At 46.0% G+C, this 13,042-nt stretch overlaps 1 protein-coding gene across 3 annotated transcripts in view; it reads right to left on the bottom strand.

Moving 5' to 3' along the window:
• SF3B1 (splicing factor 3b subunit 1) overlaps positions 1–13,042 on the bottom strand; it is a 460,811-nt gene that overhangs the window by 34,608 nt on the left and 413,161 nt on the right. For all 3 annotated transcript variants that reach the window (XM_077275636.1, XM_077275635.1, XM_077275638.1), the window contains one exon: positions 5,507–5,779. In XM_077275636.1, coding sequence (XP_077131751.1) covers positions 5,507–5,779 — 273 coding nt within the window. The remainder of the gene's footprint in view (positions 1–5,506; positions 5,780–13,042) is intronic.

Here is a 13,042-nt window from a genome sequence, read left to right as displayed (position 1 = left end):
GTTAATAGGTTTGGGCCTAGGAGCAGTGTCTGCACGTCAGCAGAGTAGCCCGCCTGTGAAACAATCTATACCGCCTGTGTATCTCAATTTTTACTGTATCTAACCCTGTAAATACTTTTGGGCCTAGTACCACAGTTTGGCCATTCAGCTCTGCTCGGTTTTCATCCTTCGTTTTTTGTGCCAACAACTACAGATACAGAGTTGCCAATTAGTTAAGCACCAAAATGAGTAGCAAAAGGCCTGCTGCTGGTGGAAAGGGGAATAGGCGTGTTGGAAAGGGAAAAAAAGGTTGTGTCCGTGGGGTAGGTGGTAAAGCAACAGTAACATCTGCAGAAGAAAGACCATCTTCCAGCCAAAGTAAGATGTCTACTTCTTTTCCTGGACAATCTGATATGATCCCTTTCTTACAACCATCGCTACGAGCATCGCCAAAAATTCCAGATGAGGCACAAAAACAGCAGGTGCTTGAACGGATATCTAGTGCTCGTTCAAGTGGGCTCTCCTACATGTCAATTTCAACATCACAACTACTCCAGTCCTCAGAGTTGTCACCCCAATCGCACTTGCTTCCTCACAGCTCCCAAGTCTCCTGAGTATGGGGTAACACAGATGGTTGAGTCTGTAGAGCTGTTTACGCATACTATAGCCTGGGAATCAGAGGTCTGCTCCAGAGCTTCTGTGAATCCAGATGAGGAAATGAGCTGCACTGATGCCCAGATTCTTTGTGAGTCGGATCCAGGTCCAGATGAAGAAGGTTCTGAGCATAATGTAGACCCTTGTTCCCAAACTAACTCCTGTTGGTGGAGACAATGAGAAAGATGATGAGGAGACTGAGATACCTGATTGGAACGAAAACTTGACTTTTCGGTTGGGGCAGGAAGAGGTTGGCTCTGAGGACGACGGGTGTGAGAACACACAGGATGATGATGACGAGGTTGTAGACCCCACTTACTGTCAACCCTCAGTCCGCCAGTCCATGAGGTCTGCAGAGGAGGTGGAGGAGGATGCTAGTGACGAGTCTGACGACGAGGTAACGGTGCACCTTCCTAGACAGAGACGGAGTACTGGAAGCACGTCAACAACTGCATCCTCAATCCCAACTGTGCCTCAGACCAGAAGTCGTGGTGGCTCTTCAGGTCGCACGGGATCTAAGCCTTGCATAGCCTGGGCATTTTTTGACATCGCAAAGGATGACCCAACTCATGTTGTCTGTAAAATTTGTCAACAAAATCTCAGTAGAGGCCAAAAAATCACTAGCTTGAGTACTTCATGCATGAACCGTCACATGGATATGAGGCATAAGTTGCAGTGGGAAGCTCACTGTGCTACAATGCAGCCTAGTGGGCTGGGTCAACCACCGTCTGCCCCATCAAGTGCATCCACGTCCTCTTCATCCTCTGTGACTGTGGGGACAGCAGTCGCACTTGGTTTTGGATGCAGACCTTCCACCTCTTTACCCGCAACAGCCAGTGTGATTGGCAGGTCGTCAGGACATTTGCAAGTGGAAACACCTGCTGGTGTTGAGCGCTCTCCGACATCGACACCACATTTTGATCAAGGCAATATAACATCTCTGCCTGCACCTTCCTCACAGACCAGCAGTTTGCCGGGGACACCCTACTCAACTCCGTCTAAGCACGGCAGCCAGCCCTCAGTCCCTCAAATGTGGACAAGTAAAAGACCATTTCCTCCTAGCCATGACAAAGCTAAGAGGTTGAAATTCTCCATCTGCAAGCTGTTGGCTACAGAAATGCTGCCTTTCCGCCTGGTGGACACAGAGGATTTTCGAGACCTTATGTCCGTCGCAGTGCCCCAGTACCAGATGCCCAGTCGCCACTACTTCTCAAAGAAAGCTGTGCCTGCGCTACACCACCATGTCGCACACAACATGGTCTCTTTTCACGGTCTTCCTCCATGATCCTGGAATGCGACACATGGTCAACCGAAGTTGCAGACTGCAGTAAATTAAAGCCTCCAAGAAGCACTTTGTGAGTAATAACACAATGTGATCCTGTGATGTGAGCTGATTTCGTTTCTACGCCCATTACCTGTACCAGGCACCCTTCCGGGGTTTCTTCTTCAAATGGTTGGACTTCACTGAGTAGATTGCCTATTGATCGTTTTCTCTGACCACTGCCAAAAGTTCTTGACCCACATCAGCATTATCTGTTGCGTAGTGCAGGGGTGTCAAACTGCATTCCTCGAGGGCCTCAAACCATGCGTGTTTTCAAGATTTCCTTAGCATTGCACAAGGTGCTGGAATCATTATCTGTGCAGGTGGTTAAATTATCACCTGTGCAATACAAGGAAATCCTGAAAACATGACCTGTTTGCGGCCCTCGAGGAATGCAGTTTGACACCCCTGGCATAGTGGCACACATCATGGTAAATAATTTCAAATGTGAGGATTCTTACTCTCTTCCCATGACTTCCATCTCTCTGGTCCACGTGAGTCAAGAGCTACCCTAGAAGCCTCAAGTTTGTCAGTATGTTTTCCATAAGCGGGACCAGACGTTCTTCCATGCTTCATACTGTCATTTCTCGACACTTGGGTTCTGGGCTCAGATCCCACTATGGTCAACTCTCCATAGAGTTGTAGGTTCCTTTTTCATTTAAATTTTCTTCCGGTCCAGACATGCAGTCTTCTAAAACGTATTTCTCCTCCCATTCTGGATTTCAGGCTTACATACTAAGGTGTCCATTCACATCCTCTAAGATGGAGTCCTCATTTCCAAGGATAATCCCATGGAATCGAAGACCTTCCTCAGCCTAGTGCGCTTGAACTTGTCTCCTTTTATCTTTCCTATTTCGGCTGCCAAAGAGGCTCAAGAATCCCTCCGTCAGCTTCACCTTCTCTCCATCCTCACGAGGATCACACTTATGGTCCAAGGCTCTTCTGCGAGATTTTTTTATGCAGCTCTACTCCTCCTGTTTTGGTCTGAATTTCAATAGGGCTAAATAGTCTCTTACCTAGTCTTTTGGAGCATACTGTTTCGGGTTTGCTCGAACATTTCCCCCCCCCTATAGAAAGGTTCTCAACTCCTTCTTCGAACCAAATTGCTCTGACTTTCTGTTCTATGTCCCTCTCATCTAAGCAATTTCCCATTCTCATATCCTTGACCTGGTAGCGGTGTTCTACCCTCTTCCTTTACAAAAAAGGACCTTTAAGGAACTAAGAATTTGTGAGATGGCCGTCCTTGTTCTCAGTTGGAAAATTTTATTCCAGTGTCACACAGTTCATGGGCGAGGGAAGACTCTCCCCAATTTTCCTTCTCGAACTCTGAGTGGTAGAATTTGAAGTTGAAATGCAACAAAAGGTTGAAATGAGATTCCAACACTCTCGACAGAGCTATGTGGTCTGGATTGACCAACGCCTGCCTTTGTCTTAACAGGTTGGGAGTAAGCAACGAACCCCACAACCTGCAAAAGACCTTCGACAAGAGAGGGGTTGTCTCATCCGACAGTCCTCGTCCATAGTGGAACATACTCAACATTGATCCGCTGACACACAAGGTTTCTTCACACCGCTTCCAGGTTCTGCGAATCAGCAGTTGTTTTCAAACACTCTGGTCTTCTGGGCTTTCCATCCTTCTCGAGTTAGTACTTCTCGTGGAAGTGGTCTACCTTCTTATAGACCCCTCTTGGAATCCTCCATATATTTCCCAGTTACAACCTTTTTTTTCCAATTACAAGGTTTGGCTTGTTTACCACAATGCTCATGCTTCGGTTCCACCCATCATGTCTCGAGCATGATCTAAGCGGGGAAACCCTCTTTTTTCTTTCCCTTCATCTTCCCGCCTTTCCAGTCCTCTTTTTGTTGGACTAAGTCTGGTTTGTTCGTCAGCTTTCAAAGGTCAGGTTCCTTCAAGAAGGCTAGTTTTCCCTTTCTCCATCCAGTGGATTTTTGGGGACCCCCATCTAGGGTTCAACACACTACAGCGCTCTTCTCCGTACTCTTCTAGTCATTCTTCCTTGTTTCCCGGAAGTTCCTTCTGGCAACGATCACTTTCACGAGGGAATCTGAAATCTGACATTCCTATCTTGTATCTCTCCTCTTCTTAAGTTTCTAGGCCATAGTGGTATGGTGTTTGATTCTCCCCTCTTCCCCAAGTGGCCTTCTCTCACTCTGTTCTTCTTCTTGTCTTCCATACCGATATCTATCATATATTGTAATTGGTTGGAGTGTGTCATCTTCCCCATCTGTCGAACAGACTCCTCAGATGTTCAGATTAGTCACCATAATGGTCTCCCAAACTAGATTCGTTCTGCCATTGTAAATGCACATTGGCACTGGCCAGAGCACCATCACTTTTTTCCTGCTCTCTTCATCTGGGCCTGGGGCCTACTAGTTCATTCGTTGTCAGGTCTCTATGGCAGCTCTGTAGGCTGCAAGTTATTTATCTGTTCTTAACTTTTTCCAGGGTCTACAGAGTTCGTACTTTCTTTCTTGGCGGTTTTGGACCTGGGAAGGAATGTTTTTCATACTTCAGTGGCCAGCTTCTGACCAAAGCTTCTCGCCCCTGCTCTAACACTTTACTACTCCTTTGTTCTTACTACCCTTGAGAACTGCTTTAGGATGTCCCATGGTTTCATGTGTCCCCCAATAAAGCGGTAGAAAAATGAAGATTTGAGTACTTGCCGTAAAATTTCTTTCTTGGCGCCATCAATGAGGGACACAACACCCGTCGTTTTTACATGCCTCTCTTGGGCTAGTCTGCAGTTTATTTTAGGTTGCTTCTCCTACTGCTTTAACATTAACTGACCAGCTTAACTCTGGTCCGTCAGTGAATACTGTTGAGGAGGAACCAACTTTTTATTGCCTAGTGTTAGCAGCATACGATCATGATTTTGTGTGTCCCCCAAGGAAGGCTCCTAGAAAGATTTTACGCTAAGAGCCCCAAATCTTCATACTGCACAGTGACAAGATCCCACTGAACACATGTTGGAATTGCCAACAACGAATGCTCAGTACTGCAGGGCCTAACCTAGCTCCAGAAATTAAAGTCACTGATGGTGCTTCATTTCAGGGAAGGGCAAAGGCTGTGGCAATGACTGCAGCCTATTGCCCCTGATGACATCTTGTTTGAGTATCCTAGCTTGCACTAGGGGTTCTCAAGCAAAACGTCAACAGGAAGTAGGTTAAAAAAAAGTAAATAAAGCCATTCGATCACGCAGTGAGATATGGGTTTTTTCATTAAAATATATTAAATCATTAAATAGATATTGAAGATGAAAATTAATGTTAGTTACAGACCACCCCTTTAACGTGTTCTTACAGGAGCAAGCAAAACCCACCAGTAGAACAAAGCAACTGAAACAGAATCGTCACTCGATGAGGAGTTCCTGTCCTTACAGCACCAAGTAAGTGAAGAGATTGGAAAGCTGTGTTGCTAAACTCATACGTTGAGAATAACACTTTAATGGTCATTCATAAATAGAAAGCCATTTCTTTACATTTGCATTTTTTAATTGAAAATATAAACTTTTAGCAGGAAATCTACTTTACCTGTCCATCAAGGCATCTTCAAGCAGTGGTGTCACAGCATAGATATAATCCTTTCCCATTTCTCCAATGTATTCAAAGAGGAATGACAGAGATTTTAACACACCGTTTTGGACATTCAATTCTGGCACTCTATATTCATTCATCAGCGCAGGGAGAACAGTAAAAGGTGAACATGTTTCAGCCACAATGGCAATAGCCACTGTAGTACATACTCTGTTTTGTCTTTCTTGTACTTTCAAGTTATTAAGAAGTGTTGCAAGGACATCATGTGGCCTATGCAGAGAGAAAAAGCAAATAAAGTATTAACAGTTTTGTTGAAGACACCTTATACATGCAGCCACCTCAATGCAATTTTGCAAAGTGATTTTTTTTTCATAGAAAATGGCATAAAAATTGAGATGATGATAGACCATACTTTTAGCTAATCAGATATACCTCACTTCCATAGAAAAAACTATTTTGATGTGCTTTCCTCATCATCTCCTCATACTTTATGTTCCTGGAAGGACAGGCCATAATTTCGAATGGCACTCTAAATTGTTCCAATGGAAAAAAAAAATCCAAATGCAGTGAAATTGTGGAAAAAAAAAAACCTTATTTCCCCAATTTTTTTAGGGTTTTGTTTTTATGTGGTGTTCATTATTCCATAAAAATAACCTGGAAATTGACTGTACAGGTCAGTACGATTACAGCCATACCAAACTTTAAAAAAAAAAAAATAATAATTGGATATTCATACATTTTTTTTGCTTCCATTAGCATTTTCTGAGACCCCTTTTTCCAGTTAACCCCTTTACCCCCGAGGGTGGTTTGCACATTAATGACCAGGCCAATTTTTACAATTCCGACCACTGTCACTTTATGAGGTAATAACTCTGAAACGCGTCAACAGATTCCAGTGATTCAGTGTTTTTTTCGTGACATATTGTACTTCATGATTGTGGTAAAAATGGCATCAAAATTTGTCCCTCAATTTCGACTTGAAAGTGGCAATACCCCATATGTGGCTGTACAGTACCACTTAGCCATACTGAGAGACTTGGGAGGAACAGAGCACAATTTGCCTCCTGGAGCACAGATTTTCCTAGAATAGTTTGTGGACTCCATATACAGAGTACCTAATTCCTAGAAGAGCAGAATCCTCCCTCCATTTGGGAAACTATACCTCTTGGGAATTTACCTACCGGTGTAGTGACTACACTTCTGTGAAATCACCCTGTCCACTTATGAAGCAACACTGATTGTGAATCAATTTCTCCTGCTGTTGTGCAAATGGAACAGACAACAGATTGCATATCATTTCTAATAGCAAGACAAACCCTATAAAAGGAGTGGCTCTGTAGAGGGTGACCACATGCCATTTCGGTTCTCATCCTTTTTGGCTGTTTTTGTCACACTTGCATTTTGTCATTCCTCTCAACCCTAGAGGTACTGTACAGTAGCATGAGGCAGTGTCTACTTCTCTCAGAAGTTGCTCAGCTAGTGCAGCTCATACAGGAAGGCACATCAATGCGAGCCGTGGCAAGAAGGGTAGCTGTGTGTCTTCAGTGTCCAGAGCATGGAGCAGATACTATGAGACAGGCCAGAACACCGGGAGATGTGGAGGGGCTGTAGGAAGGCAATAACCAATCTACATTCGTCCTACCCTCAGGGAGCAGAAAGCAACTACCAGTTAGATAACTTCTGTAAGTTTCTCCTGTTTATTTTGATACTGTTTTGCATAAGTTGTATGTCTTTTTATCATCATATTTTTATACCTTTTCCTTATTGTAAGCATTGAACCTTTTGTTATTAAAGTATAAAACTTTAACCAGTTGAACCTTGAATGATCTAAAAGAATCCATAGCCTAAGGTGTGTGAGCCTCATGAGTAGGGTTGAGCGACTTTCATTTTTTTAAGATCGAGTAGGGTTTTGGGAAACCCGATTTTGTCCAGAGTCGAGTCGAGTGCAGTCGGCCGATTATCGCTAAAAGTCGGGGATCGACCGAAACACGAAACCCAATGCAAGTCAATGGGGAAGCATAGTCGGCAGTGAGTGGAGGCCAGGAAAACACCTACAGTGCCTATTTTAATGCCAAAAACATCCATTCTTGTTTCTGAAGCTTGCCAATCTTAATTAACTGTATAATAATAGTTGGGCATAGGGAATTGGGGGAAAGTTGTGGGGGGAGTAGGGCTGGCTCAAGTTTTTCGTGGGCCCAGGAAATGCGGACTACGTCACGGCGGTGTTGCAGGGAAAGGTAAGTATTTAAACGTTGCAAGTGCTGTGATCCTGAGCAAGCAGGGGGGGGCCCACTCGTTCGCATTGGCACTGGCACAGGGCCCCTCAAAGTACAACGGTGTGTTTGCATGGCGGGGGCGCCTCCCACCAGCAGCGACACTTTTGCGTACTCTGAGGGGCCCTGTGCCAGTGACGTCGCCAACGAGTATGCCCCCCCACCTGATGAAGGAACCTGCACTTTCATCTGCACCTTCCTCTTTGTCCCTGTGTAAGGTGGTATAACATGCGGGAAGGGGAACCTTACTTTCAGCAGGGTCAGATTCTGGCTGTGTAGAGTACAAGGGGAATGTAGTGGTCTAGGTCAATGTACCAGCAGACTCATTTAGCAGTGGCTGGGCAATGGGCAGGATGAGGAGGAAACAGATATAGGGCCAAAGAATAAAGTAGGCTAAATGCAGTTCAAAATTGGTAACAGGACTAAACAGGCGGCATTGCTTTGTTCAGTGGAGTAGCAAACCCAAGAGCAGCAGACACTGTTTCAAGGGCCTAACCACACTAGTAGGCCAAATGCAGTTTAATATCTGATAGTATAGGGCGAAAGCCAGAATGTGGAAGCTCAGCTTTGTTCAGTTGAGGACAACACCAGGGAGGGGCAGACACCTTTAGTAGGCCGGAAAAGCCTATTGCATTTTTTAAAATGGTAATTTGGAGCAGAAGGTTGAAGCTCAGCTTTATTTAGTTGAGGACAACACCAGGCAGGGGCACACAGACAGACACCTTTAGTAGGCCGGAAAAGCCTATTGCATTTTTTAAAATGGTAATTTGGAGCAGAAGGTTGAAGCTCAGCTTTATTTAGTTGAGGGCAACACCAGGGAGGGGCAGAAGCCGTTAGTAGGCCCTAACCACCATTTTTTTTTTTAAAACCACTTAATGAGAGCCGGAAGGTTGAAGCTCAGCTTTATTTAGTTGAGGACAACACCAGGCAGGGGCACACAGACAGACACCTTTAGTAGGCCGGAAAAGCCTATTGCATTTTTTAAAATGGTAATTTGGAGCAGAAGGTTGAAGCTCAGCTTTATTTAGTTGAGGACAACACCAGGCAGGGGCACACAGACAGACACCTTTAGTAGGCCGGAAAAGCCTATTGCATTTTTTAAAATGGTAATTTGGAGCAGAAGGTTGAAGCTCAGCTTTATTTAGTTGAGGACAACACCAGGCAGGGGCACACAGACAGACACCTTTAGTAGGCCGGAAAAGCCTATTGCATTTTTTAAAATGGTAATTTGGAGCAGAAGGTTGAAGCTCAGCTTTATTTAGTTGAGGACAACACCAGGCAGGGGCACACAGACAGACACCTTTAGTAGGCCGGAAAAGCCTATTGCATTTTTTAAAATGGTAATTTGGAGCAGAAGGTTGAAGCTCAGCTTTATTTAGTTGAGGACAACACCAGGCAGGGGCACACAGACAGACACCTTTAGTAGGCCGGAAAAGCCTATTGCATTTTTTAAAATGGTAATTTGGAGCAGAAGGTTGAAGCTCAGCTTTATTTAGTTGAGGGCAACACCAGGCAGGGGCACACAGACAGACACCTTTAGTAGGCCGGAAAAGCCTATTGCATTTTTTAAAATGGTAATTTGGAGCAGAAGGTTGAAGCTCAGCTTTATTTAGTTGAGGACAACACCAGGCAGGGGCACACAGACAGACACCTTTAGTAGGCCGGAAAAGCCTATTGCATTTTTTAAAATGGTAATTTGGAGCAGAAGGTTGAAGCTCAGCTTTATTTAGTTGAGGACAACACCAGGCAGGGGCACACAGACAGACACCTTTAGTAGGCCGGAAAAGCCTATTGCATTTTTTAAAATGGTAATTTGGAGCAGAAGGTTGAAGCTCAGCTTTATTTAGTTGAGGGCAACACCAGGGAGGGGCAGAAGCCGTTAGTAGGCCCTAACCACCATTTTTTTTTTTTTAAAACCACTTAATGAGAGCCGGAAGGTTGAAGCTCAGCTTTATTTAGTTGAGGACAACACCAGGCAGGGGCACACAGACAGACACCTTTAGTAGGCCGGAAAAGCCTATTGCATTTTTTAAAATGGTAATTTGGAGCAGAAGGTTGAAGCTCAGCTTTATTTAGTTGAGGGCAACACCAGGGAGGGGCAGAAGCCGTTAGTAGGCCCTAACCAAAGTTGAAGGCCAAATGCAGTTTAATTTCTGATACTATAGGCCGAAAGCCAGAAGGTGGAAGCTCCGATTTAGACAGTGGAGGACAATTTGAATTAGGGACTGCAGACAGACTTAGTAGGCTGTCCCCTGTGGACCATGCATCCACCACATTAACCCATTGCGCCGTAATGGACACGTAATCTTCCGTGGCCATGCCTACAGGTCCATGCGTCTGTTGTCAGGTGCACCTTTGTACTCACAGATTGCCAGAGTGCATGGACAATGCGGTCTTCTACATGCTGGTGGAGGGTTGGGATGGCTTTTCTCGCAAAAGAAGTGTCGACTGGTTAGCTTGTAGCGTGGTACAGCGTAGTCCATCATGGCCTTATTAATAGTAAATAAAATATATAACTAGGCTCTATGAACTTTTAAATAGGTTCCAGGGGTACACGGGCAGCATTGGTGTGGTCAGTGGAGGAGTATTGCAAGTAGGGGCTGCAGACAGGCTATCAAAGGCCTAAAATAACAAACAGTAGGCAGTCATGGCAGTTTTACATCGGTTACATGGATACACAGGCAGGCACTCCAGGCAGCATTGTGGTCAGTGGAGGAGTATTGCAAGTAGGGGCCGCAGACAGGCTATCAAAGGCCTAAAATAACAAACAATAGGCTCATTGCAGTTTTACAGCGGTTACATGGATAGACGGGCAGGCAGCTTGGTGGTGAGTGGAGGAGTATTTAAAGTAGGGACCGCAGACAGGCTATCAAAGGCCTAACATAACAAACAATAGGCTCATGGCAGTTTTACAGCGGTTACATGGATACACGGGCAGGCAGCTTGGTGGTCAGTGGAGGAGTATTTAAAGTAGGGACCGCAGACAGGCTTCAAAGGCCTAACATAAAAAAATGGGCTGGCTGTAGGCACTTTATAATTGGTTCCAGGGGTACACGGGCAGCAGTGGTCTGGCCAGTGGAGGACTAGTGGAAGGAGGGACCGCAGACAGGCTTCAAAGGCCTAACATAAAAAAATGGGCTGGCTGTAGGCACTTTATAATTGGTTCCAGGGGTACACGGGCAGCAGTGGTCTGGCCAGTGGAGGACTAGTGGAAGGAGGGACCGCAGACAGGCTTCAAAGGCCTAACATAAAAAAATGGGCTGGCTGTAGGCACTTTATAATTGGTTCCAGGGGTACACGGGCAGCAGTGGTCTGGCCAGTGGAGGACTAGTGGAAGGAGGGACCGCAGACAGGCTTCAAAGGCCTAACATAAAAAAATGGGCTGGCTGTAGGCACTTTATAATTGGTTCCAGGGGTACACGGGCAGCAGTGGTCTGGCCAGTGGAGGACTAGTGGAAGGAGGGACCGCAGACAGGCTTCAAAGGCCTAACATAAAAAAATGGGCTGGCTGTAGGCACTTTATAATTGGTTCCAGGGGTACACGGGCAGCAGTGGTCTGGCCAGTGGAGGACTAGTGGAAGGAGGGACCGCAGACAGGCTTCAAAGGCCTAACATAAAAAAATGGGCTGGCTGTAGGCACTTTATAATTGGTTCCAGGGGTACACGGGCAGCAGTGGTCTGGTCAGTGGAGGACTAGTGGAAGGAGGGACCGCAGACAGGCTTCAAAGGCCTAACATAAAAAAATGGGCTGGCTGTAGGCACTTTATAATTGGTTCCAGGGGTACACGGGCAGCAGTGGTCTGGCCAGTGGAGGACTAGTGGAAGGAGGGACCGCAGACAGGCTTCAAAGGCCTAACATAAAAAAATGGGCTGGCTGTAGGCACTTTATAATTGGTTCCAGGGGTACACGGGCAGCAGTGGTCTGGTCAGTGGAGGACTAGTGGAAGGAGGGACCGCAGACAGGCTTCAAAGGCCTAACATAAAAAAATGGGCTGGCTGTAGGCACTTTATAATTGGTTCCAGGGGTACACGGGCAGCAGTGGTCTGGTCAGTGGAGGACTAGTGGAAGGAGGGACCGCAGACAGGCTTCAAAGGCCTAACATAAAAAAATGGGCTGGCTGTAGGCACTTTATAATTGGTTCCAGGGGTACACGGGCAGCAGTGGTCTGGTCAGTGGAGGACTAGTGGAAGGAGGGACCGCAGACAGGCTTCAAAGGCCTAACATAAAAAAATGGGCTGGCTGTAGGCACTTTATAATTGGTTCCAGGGGTACACGGGCAGCAGTGGTCTGGTCAGTGGAGGACTAGTGGAAGGAGGGACCGCAGACAGGCTTCAAAGGCCTAACATAAAAAAATGGGCTGGCTGTAGGCACTTTATAATTGGTTCCAGGGGTACACGGGCAGCAGTGGTCTGGTCAGTGGAGGACTAGTGGAAGGAGGGACCGCAGACAGGCTTCAAAGGCCTAACATAAAAAAATGGGCTGGCTGTAGGCACTTTATAATTGGTTCCAGGGGTACACGGGCAGCAGTGGTCTGGTCAGTGGAGGACTAGTGGAAGGAGGGACCGCAGACAGGCTTCAAAGGCCTAACATAAAAAAATGGGCTGGCTGTAGGCACTTTATAATTGGTTCCAGGGGTACACGGGCAGCAGTGGTCTGGTCAGTGGAGGACTAGTGGAAGGAGGGACCGCAGACAGGCTTCAAAGGCCTAAAATAACAAACAATAGGCTCATGGCAGTTTTACAGCGGTTACATGGATACACGGGCAGCTTGGTGGTGAGTGGAGGAGTAGTGCAAGGAGTGTCTGTCCCAGTTCTCCCAAAATATAAATAGATGTTAATGTCTCGCAAAACAACCAAAACAAAAAAAAAGGTGGCATACTTAGGTACAGGGGTGGGCTCATCTGCTGAGTTTCTGACATAGTAATTTGGCAGTAACTATTTAATGGTGCCAATATAGGACACAGACTACTTTAAGTTGCATCATAGATGTCTACAAATTTGTATTGTCAGTGCCAGACATTGAATGATGTCAGCGAATAGACTAAAGATTGGTGGAGCTGTGCGACATAATTTTGCATGTGGTAGAGCACATTTTGAGCTGGGGTAGGGGGGAACTCTCTAGAGGCCGGCGGGACCGCCCCAGGGCCCCTCATGTTACAACGGTGTGTCTGACGTTGGGTGCGCACCACCACCGCCAGAGACACTACATTGTACTATGAGGGACCCAGTAGCAATGCCGTCAACCAAAAGCGAGCACACC

This window comes from Ranitomeya variabilis, chromosome 7 (assembly GCF_051348905.1).
Source record: "Ranitomeya variabilis isolate aRanVar5 chromosome 7, aRanVar5.hap1, whole genome shotgun sequence".
NCBI classification, from domain to species: domain Eukaryota; kingdom Metazoa; phylum Chordata; class Amphibia; order Anura; family Dendrobatidae; genus Ranitomeya; species Ranitomeya variabilis.
Note: the sequence above shows the minus strand (reverse complement) of the source record. Positions and strands in the feature narration are given on the sequence as shown.